At 66.4% G+C, this 9,881-nt stretch overlaps 1 protein-coding gene across 1 annotated transcript; it reads left to right on the top strand.

Moving 5' to 3' along the window:
- Positions 1 to 2,955: 2,955 nt before the first annotated feature.
- On the top strand, positions 2,956 to 9,792 carry DHDH (dihydrodiol dehydrogenase). The gene is made up of 7 exons (XM_054052287.1): positions 2,956 to 3,165; positions 4,089 to 4,200; positions 4,912 to 5,075; positions 6,147 to 6,396; positions 7,327 to 7,451; positions 8,105 to 8,255; positions 9,467 to 9,792. Exons 1-7 carry the CDS (start codon positions 2,956 to 2,958, stop codon positions 9,601 to 9,603), a joined length of 1,149 nt encoding a protein of 382 aa, XP_053908262.1. The 3' UTR covers positions 9,604 to 9,792.
- The last annotated feature ends 89 nt before the right edge of the window (positions 9,793 to 9,881 follow it).

The following is a 9,881-nucleotide window of genomic DNA, read 5'->3' as shown; positions in this document are numbered from 1 at the left end:
GAGGCGGCCGAGGAGCCGCCGGTGCGATCGCGCCGAGCGCTGCTGCGCCCCCCCCGCCCCCCCCCCGCCCCCCCCATTGGCCGCAGCGTCCGCCAATGGGCGCCGCCCGGCGGGGAGGGGCGCGGGATGCAGGCGGTTACCATGGAAACCGGGCTGGGTACCACGGGGGGCGGGGCGGGGGAGATGGGATGGGGGGCAACGGGGGGAGATGGGGGGAGATGGGGGGCAATGGGGGGAGATGGGGGGCAACGGGGGGAGATGGGGGGATGTGGGGGAGATGGGGGGCAACGGGGGAGATGGGGGGCAACGGGGGGAAATGGGGGGAGATGGGGGGCAACGGGGGGAGATGGGGATGTGGGGAGAGATGGGGGGCAACGGGGGGAGATGGGGGGCAACGGGGGGAGATGGGGACAACGGGGGGAGATGGGGGGAGATGGGGGGCAACGGGGGGAGATGGGGGGCAACGGGGGGAGATGGGGGGCAACGGGGGGAAATGGGGGGCAACGGGGGGAGATGGGGGGCAACGGGGGGAGATGGGGGAGATGGGGGGCAACGGGGGTGTGGGGAGATGGGGGGCAACGGGGGGAGATGGGGGCAAAGGGGGGCAACGGGGGGAGATGGGGGACAACGGGGGGAGATGGGGGATGTGGGGGGAGATGGGGGGAGATGGGGGGAGATGGGGGTGGGGGGGATGTGGGGAGATGTGGGGCAGTCCGTGTTGTGGGGGATGTGGGGCGAGGGGAGAGATAAGGGGGAATGGGGGGGGACAAGTCCATCCCCTCCCAGTGCCCCCCCGTCCGTACGGGGGCTCCTTCGAGTTCCCCCAGTTCATCCCAGTCTCTCCCAGTGCCCCCCCCGGTGCTCCCAATGCCCTCCCAGTGCCCATTTAGACCATCCTGGAGCTGCTCCCAGTGCTCCCAGTTCATCCCAGTCTCCTCCAGTGCCCCCCCAGTGCTCCCAGTGCCCACTCAGACCATATTGGATTCTTTCCCAGTGCTCCCAGTTCATCCCAGTCTCCCCCAGTGCCCCCCCAGTGCTCCCAGTGCCCACTCAGACCATATTGGATTCTTTCCCAGTGCTCCCAGTTCATCCCAGTCTCTTCCAGTGCTCCCCCAGTGCTCCCAGTGCCCTTCCTGCCCATCCTGGTGCTCCCAGTTCATCCCAGTCTCCCCCAGTGCATCCCCAGTGCTCCCAATGCCCTCCCAGTGCCCACTTAGGCCATCCTGGAGCTGCTCCCAGTGCTCCCAGTTCATCCCAGTCTCCCCCAGTGCCCCACCAGTGCCCACTCAAACCATATTGGATCCTCTCCCAGTGCTCCCAGTTCATCCCAGTCTCTTCCAGTGCATCCCCAGAGCTCCCAGTACCCCCCCAATGCTCCCAGTTCATCCCAGTTCCCACTCAGGCCATACTGGATCCCCTCCCAGTGCTCCCAGTTCATCCCAGTGTCTCCCAGTGTCCCCCGAGTGCTCCTAGTGCCCCCCCGGCCATACTGGATCTCCTCCCAGTGTCTCCCAGTGTCCCCCCAGTGCCTCCCAGTGCACCCCCAGTCCCTACTGGGGCTCCTCCCAGTTCCTCTCAGCCAATGGGCGCGCGCCCCGCCTTCCCGCCCTCCAGAGGCCACGCCCACTCGTTGCCAGGCAACGTGCGGCCCCGCCTCCCCGTGACGTCAGCCTACCAATCGTGTTTCGATCACGCCCCTTCCAACGTCATTTGCATATAAACCACGCCCCCATCCCGCGTGGCGGGAACCTCGGTGAATGACCTGGACCCGCCGGGGGGGCACTGGGAGCACTGGGAGAGGGCCCAGTAGGGACTGGGGGGCACTGAGCTGCACTGGGATGCACTGGGGAGGGCACTGAGGGGGCACTGGGAGAGCCTGGGATGAACTGGGAGTACTGGAATGAACTGGGGGAGCACTGGGATGCACTGAGGGGTATTGGGAGAGCCTGAGGTGAACTGGGATGCACTGGGGGTGACACTGAGGGGGCACTGGGAGAGCCTGGGATGAACTGGGAGGGCACTGGGAGCACTGGGATGAACTGGGATGCACTGGGGGTGACACTGAGGGGGCACTGGGAGAGCCTGGGATGAACTGGGAGGGCACTGGGAGCACTGGGATGAACTGGGATGCACTGAAGGTGCACTATGGGTGTCACTGGGATGCACTGGGGGGGCACTGGGAGAGCCTGGGATGCACTGGGAGCACTGGGATGAACTGGAATGTACCAGGGAGGGCACTGGGACGAACTGGGATACACTGGGAGGGCACTGGGAGCACTGGGATGAACTGGGGTGCACTGGGGGGTCACTGCGAGAGCCTGGGATGCACTGGGATGAACTGGTATGCACTGTGGGGGGGCACTGGGAGCACTGGGATGAACTGGAACGCACCGGGGAGGGCATTGGGATGAACTGGGATGCACTGGGAGGGCACTGGGATGAACTGGGATGCACTGGGAGGGCACTGGGATGAACTGGGGTGCACTGTGGGGGTCATTGGGTGAACCTGGGATGAACTGGAATGCACTGGGGGGGGGCACTGGGAGCACTGGGGTGAACTGGGGTGCACTGAGAGGGCACTGGGATGCACTGGGGTGAACTGGGGTGCACTGATGGGGGTCACTGGGAGCACTGGGATGAATTGGGATGCACTGAGAGGGCACTGGGTTGCACTGGGATGAATTGGGGGGTATTGGGAGAGCCTGGGATGCACTGGGGGGGCACTGGGATGCACTGGGGGGGCACTGGGATGCACTGGGGGGGTCACTGGGATGAACTGGGATGAACTGGGAGAGGCCCGGCCTCACCCTATGGCGTGGGTGGGGGAGGGGCGGGTGGGGCTCTATCTTCCCACGCGTGGGGGAGGGGCGGGGGGGGCCCCCCTCAATATTCCCGGGGGGAGGGAGGGAGGGGCCCCCCCATTTTCTTCTCGGTCGCCCCGAGACGGACGCAGCGATGGAGGAGCCCGAGTCGCACCCCGAAAGTGGGGGGAACCCCCCCAGGCCCTGCGGGGAACCCCCCACGGGGGACCCCCCGAAGGGGAACCCCCCCGGAGACCCCCCCGGGGCCCCCCCCGGCCCCACCCGGTGGGGGATCTGCGCGGCGGGAAAGATCAGTCACGACTTTGTGGTGGCATTGGGGACCCTCGAACCGGAGGAGCATCAGGTGGGGGGGGGGGGAAATGAGGTGAGGGGGGGAAATGGGGGGACATGGGGGGAAATGGGGGGAAATGGGGTGAGGGGGGGGACATGGGGTGAGGGGGGGAAATGGGGGGAAATGGGGGGACATGGGGTGAGGGGGGAAAATGGGGGGACATGGGGGAAATGGGGGGGAATGGGGGGACATGGGGTGAGGGGGGGACATGGGGGAAAATGGGGTGGGGGGGGAAATGGGGGGACATGGGGTGAGGGGGGGACAGGGGGTGAGGGGGAGACAGGGGGTGAGGGGGGAGATTGGGGGGCACATGGGGGAGACATGGGGGGAGATGAGGAGGAGATTGGGGGGAAATGGGCGGGAAAATGGGGAGGACATCCGGTGGAGATGGGGGGGGTGAATGGGGGCACCGGGGAGAGGTGGGGGGGATGAACTGGGGTGTAATGGGGGGCACTGGGAGAGCCTGGGATGAACTGGGGGAGCACTGGGTGAACTGGGGAGGGCACTGGGGGGCACTGGGATGAACTGGGACACACTGGAGGAGCACTGGGGCGGTACTGGGATGAACTGGGGTGCACTGGGATGAGCTGGGAAGCAGTGGGGGGGCACTGGGATGAACTGGGAGGCAGTGGGGGGGCACTGGGATGAACTGGGAGGCAGTGGGGGGGCACTGGGACGCACTGGGTTGAAAGGGAAGCAGTGGGGGTGGCACTGGGACGCACTGGGATGAACTGGGACGCACTGGGATGAACTGGGAAGCAGTGGGGGTGGCGCTGGGACGCGCTGGGATGAACTGGGACGCAGTGGGGGGGCACTGGGACGCACTGGGATGAACTGGGAGGCAGTGGGGGGGCACTGGGACATACTGGGATGAACTGGGAGGCAGTGGGAGGGGTCGCGGTGGGGGCGGGGCAGTGAGGCCCCTCCCCCCGCAGGTGGTGGCGGTGGCGGCGCAGGAAATTTCCCGCGCGGAGGCGTTCGCGAAGCGCCACGGAGTGAAGCGCTTCTATGGCAGCTACCGGGAAATGGCCGCCGACCCGGAAGTGGGTGAGGAGGGGCCGGAAGAGGGGGGAAATGGATGGGGAGGAGCCGGAAAGGAGTGAGGAAATGGATTGGGGGGGAGGGGGAACCCGGAAATGGATGGGGAAACCCGGAAATGGATGGGGAGAGGGAGGGAAACGGATGTGGGTGAAGGGGCTGAACGGGAAGTGGCTTCAGGTCATGGTGGGAGGGAGGAACTGAGGCGGAAGTGATCCCAAATCAGGGTGGGGGGAAGGGGCGGAACCGGAAATGATCAAAAAGCCTATGGAGAGGGAGGGAATTAACCGGAAATGGCCCCGAATTTATATGGGGGGGGAGGGGGGAGCCGGAAGTGACCCAGAAACAGAGTGTGGGGGAGGGGCTGAACAGGAAGTGCCTTCAATTCATGTGGGAGGAAGGAGTGCAACCGGAAATGAAGGAAAAGCAGGATGTAGGGAAGGGGCTGAACCGGAAATGACCCCAAAATCCAGTGTGGGGGGAGGGGCTGAGCAGGAAGTGCCTTCAAATCACTGCGTGGGGGAGGGGCGAACCCAGAAATGACCCAAAATCCTACTGTGGGGGGAGGGGTGAACCGGAAATGACCACAAAAATCCAGTGTGGGGGGAGGAGCTGAACAGGAAGTGCCTTCAAATCACTGCGTGGGGGGAGGGGTGACCCGGAAATGGCCCCCAAACCCTAGTGTGGGGGAGGGGTGACCCGGAAGTGCCCCTCCCCCAGCCGTGGTCTACGTGGGCACGGTGAACTCGCAGCACCTGCCGGCCGGGCGGCTCTTCCTGGCGGCGGGGAAGGCGGTGCTCATGGAGAAGCCGATGGCCGTCGGCGCGCGGCAGGTCCGGGAGCTCGTGGCGGCCGCCCGGCAGCATGGCGTCTTCCTCATGGAGGTGTCGAGTCCGCCCGCCGCTCCCCTCGGCCCGGGGACCCCTCCCAGGGCTCCCAGTGGCTCCCAGTTATCCCATCCCAGTGCTCCCAGTACCCAACCACTGCGATCCCAGTGCTCCCAGTTACCCCCTCGATCTCAGGGCTCCCCATGAGCCCATCCCAGTGCCCCCCGACCCCCCGATATCCCTCCTGCCCCACTGCCCCCCCTCAGACCCCCATTTCCCCCACTGCCCCCCACTCCCCCACATTATTTCCCCCCTCAGACCCTCGTATTTCCCTCTATTGCCCCCATTTCCCCCCTCAGACCCCCCATTTCCCTTTATTGCTCCCCCATTTCCCCCCCAGACCCCCCATTTCCCTTTATTGCTCCCCCATTCCCCCCCCAGACCCCCCATTTCCCTTTATTGCTCCCCCATTTTCCCCCTCACACCCCCCATTTCCCTTTGTTGACCCCCATTTCCCCCCCAGACCCCCATTTCCCTTTATTGCCCCCCCATATCCCCCATTTCCCCCCTCACACCCCCCATTTCCCCCCTCAGACCCCCATTTCCCTTTATTACCCTCCCATTTCCCTTTATTGCCCCCCCATATCCCCCATTTCCCCCCTCACACCCCCCATTTCCCCCCTCAGATCCCCATTTCCCTTTATTACCCTCCCATTTCCCTTTATTGCCCCCCCCATTTTCCCCCATTTCCCTTTATTGCCCCCCCATTTTCCCCCATTTCCCTTTATTGCCCCTCCATTTCCCCCCCATTTCCCTTTATTGCCCCCCCATTTTCCCCCATTTCCCTTTATTGCCCCCCCATTCCCCCCATTTCCCTTTATTGCCCCCCCCATTTCCCCCCATTTCCCTTTATTGCCCCCCCATTTCCCCCCCATTTCCCTTTATTACCCCCCATATCCCCTATTTCCCCCCCCAGACCCCCCATTTCCCTTTATTGCCCCCCATTTCCCTTTATTGCCCCCCATTTCCCATTATTGCCCCCCATTCCCCCCATTTCCCTTTATTGTCCCCCATTCCCCCCATTTCCCATTACTGCCCCCCCATTCCCCCCTCTTCCCCCCATTTCAGGGGTTCTGGACCCGCTTCTTCCCGGCGTGGCAGCGGCTCCAGGCTCTCGCCCGAGAGGGGGCTTTGGGGGACCCCAAGTTTTTGCGGGGCTCCCTGGCTTTCCCCATGCAGAACGTGGAGCGGCTGCGGGAGCCCCGCCTGGGGGGGGGCGCCCTCCTCGACCTGGGGGGGTACGGTCTGCAAATGGCCGTCGCGCTCTTCGGGGGCGCCCCACAGCGCCTGCACGCCCAGGGCTGCCTGCACCCCACTGGTGAGGGGGGGGGAACTGGGAGCAACTGGGGGGACTGGGGGCCACTGGGGGGACTGGGGGCCACTGGGAGCCACTGGGGGCCACTGGGGGGGGACTGGGGGCCACTGGGAGCCACTGGGGGCCACTGGGGGGGGACTGGGAGCAACTGGGGGGACTGGGGGCCACTGGGAGGGGGACTGGGGGCAACTGGGGGGACTGGGGGCCACTGGGGGCGGGACTGGGAGCCACTGGGGGCCACTGGGAGCCACTGGGGGGGGACTGGGGGCCACTGGGGGGGGACTGGGAGCAACTGGGGGGACTGGGGGCCACTGGGGGGGGACTGGGAGCCACTGGGGGGGGGACTGGGAGCAACTGGGGGCCACTGGGGGGGGACTGGGAGCCACTGGGGGGGACTGGGAGCCACTGGGGGGACTGGGGGCCACTTGGGGGGGGACTGGGGGCCACTGGGGGGGGACTGGGAGCCACTGGGGGCCACTGGGAGCCACTGGGGGGGGACTGGGAGCCACTGGGAGCCACTGGGGGGGGACTGGGGGCCACTGGGGGGGGGGACTGGGAGCCACTGGGGGGGGACTGGGGGCCACTGGGGGGGACTGGGAGCAACTGGGGGGGTTCCTTGCAGCACTGACCCCCATGTGTGGGGTTTGGGGGTCCCTATGGGGGGGCAGCCTGCCATGTGTGGGGGTCTGGGGGGTCACTATGGGGCACTGACCCCCAAGTGTGGGGCTCTGATCCCCATGTTTGGCGGTCTGGGGTCCCTATGGGGCACTGACCCCCAAGTGTGGGGCTCTGATCCCCATATGTGTGGTCTGGGGGTCCCTATGGGGCTCTGCCCCCCCCATGTGGGGCGTGGGGGTCGCTATGGGGCTCTGACCCCCATGTGTGGTGCCTGGGGGGGCCGCTATGGGGCAGTGACCCCCAAGTGTGGGGCAGGTGTGGACGAGACGGTGACGCTGACGCTGGACTACGCCGGGAACCGTCAGGCGGTGCTGAGCTGCTCGATGGCGGCGGAGCTGCCGGGGGGCGCCGCGCTGGGGGGGACCCGCGGGTGGGCCGAGGTGCGCCCCACGGCGCGGGGGGGACTTGGGGGTCCACGGGGGGAAATGGGGGGGGGGGAAGAGTTGGGGGTATAAATGGGGGGTTTGGGGGGGTATAAATGGGGTGGGGGGAAGAGTTGGGGGTTTGGGGGGGTCAAAAATGGGGTGGGGGGAAGACTTGGGGGTCAATGGGGGTTTGGGGGGGACATAAATGGGGTGAGGGAAGACTTGGGGGTCAATAGGGGTTTGGGGGGGACATAAATGGGGTGAGGGAAGACTTGGGGGTCAATGGGGGGTTTGGGGGGGCATAAATCAGACTTGGGGGTCGGGGAGGAATGGGATGTGGGGCAGACTTGGGGGTCAGTGGGGGGGGCAATGGGATGGGGGAGCAGATTTGGGGGTCTGGGGCGGAAAATGGGATGTGGGGCAGACTTGGGGGTCAGTGAGGGGTTTGGGGGGGTATAAACGGGGTGGGGGGCAGATTTGGGGGTCCTGGGGGTGGGGGGAATGGGATGTGGGGCAGATATGGGGGTCCTGGGGGGGTAAAATGGGATGTGGGGCAGATTTGGGGGTCCTGGGGGGGGGAATGGGGTGTGGGGCAGATTTGGGGGTCCTGGAGGGTGTGTGTGTGTGTGTGAGCTATGGGGGTGCGACCCCCCCCCCGTGCCCCCCAGTTCCCGAGCCACATGCAGTGCCCCACGGAGCTGCGGGTTTTGGGGCGCCGGGAGGTGTTCCCACTGCCCCCCCCCGCGCAGCCCCTCAACTTCCCCCACGGCACCGGAATGCGCTTCGAGGCCCAACACGTGCGGGAGTGCCTGCTCGGGGGTGAGGGGGGGGCAACAACGGGGGAGGGGGGCAACAACGGGGGGGGGGCAACAACGGGGGGGGGGGCAACAACGGGGGGGGGGGCGACAACGGGGGAAGGGCAACAACGGGGGGGGGGGCAACAACGGGGGAGGGGGGCAACAACGGGGGAGGGGGGCAACAACGGGGGGGGGGGCAACAACGGGGGGTGAGGGGCAACAACGGGGGAGGGGGCAACAACGGGGGAGGGGGGCAACAACGGGGGGGGGGGGCAACAACGGGGGGGGGGCAACAACGGGGGGGGGGGCAACAACGGGGGAGGGGGGCAACAACGGGGGAGGGGGGCAACAACGGGGGAGGGGGGCAACAACGGGGGAGGGGGGCAACAACGGGGGAGGGGGGCAACAACGGGGGAGGGGGGGCAACAACGGGGGGGGGCAACAACGGGGGGGGGGCAACAACGGGGGAGGGGGGCAAACGGGGGGGGCAACAACGGGGGAGGGGGGCAACAACGGGGGTGAGGGGGGCAACAACGGGGGGGGGCAACAACGGGGGTGAGGGGCAACAACGGGGGGGCAACAACGGGGGGTGAGGGGCAACAACGGGGGGGGGCAACAACGGGGGGGCAACAACGGGGGGGGCAACAACGGGGGGTGAGGGGCAACAACGGGGGGGGCAACAACGGGGGGTGAGGGGCAACAACGGGGGAGGGGGGCAACAACGGGGGGAGGGGGGCAACAACGGGGGGGCAACAACAGGGGAGGGGGGCAACAACGGGGGGTGAGGGGCAAATAGGGGGGTGAGGGGCAACAATGGGGGGGCAACAACGGGGGGGGGCAACAACGGGGGTGAGGGGCAACAACGGGGGGGGCAACAACGGGGGGGGGGGGCAAAATGGGGGGCAAAACCGGGGAGGGGGTAAAACCGGGGGCAACAATGGGGGGAGGGGGCAAAACGGAGGGGGCAAAAACGGGGGGGAGGGGCGAAGGGACAAAACGGGGGTGCAAAAATGGGGGGGAAGGGGCAAAACGGGAGGAAGGGGGCAAATGGAGGGCAACTGTGGGACTAAGGGGCAAATGGGGGGCAAAACGGGGGTCTAAGGGGCAAAACAAGGGGGGGTAGAAGGGCAAATGCAGGGGCAAATGGGGGATCAAGATGGGGCGGGGGGCAAATGGGGGACAGGGGGCAAATGTGGGGGCAAATGGAGCCGCTGAGCCCCCATTTGCCCCCAGGGCTGACGGAGAGCCCCGTGATGCCGCTGGCCGAGAGCGAGCTGATCGCGCGGCTACTGGACGAGGCGCGCGGGCAACTGGGAGTACTGGGAGAACTGGGAGGGGAGGAGGGGGGGCAGGAGGGGGGTGAGGAGTAACCCCCCCGGGGCAATAAACGGGGGAACCCCCAAACCGGAGCTGTTGGCGCTCCCAGTATAAACCAGTCCAGCCCAGTTTGTCCAGTACAGGCACCTCTCCAGTCCAAACCAGTCCAAACCAGTTGGTTACTGGAACAGCAATCGCCACCAGTTCAAACCAGTCCGTTACTGGAGCGGCAGAACCCCAGTATAAACCAGTTCAAACCACTCCAAACCAGTCCAGCCCAGTCCAAACCAGTCCTCCCATTACAGAACCAACTTCTTTATTCAGAGCAGCC

This window comes from Cuculus canorus, chromosome 33, assembly GCF_017976375.1.
Source record: "Cuculus canorus isolate bCucCan1 chromosome 33, bCucCan1.pri, whole genome shotgun sequence".
NCBI lineage: Eukaryota > Metazoa > Chordata > Aves > Cuculiformes > Cuculidae > Cuculus > Cuculus canorus.
The sequence above is the reverse complement of the archived record's forward strand: the minus strand, read 5'-3'. Positions and strand labels throughout refer to the sequence as shown.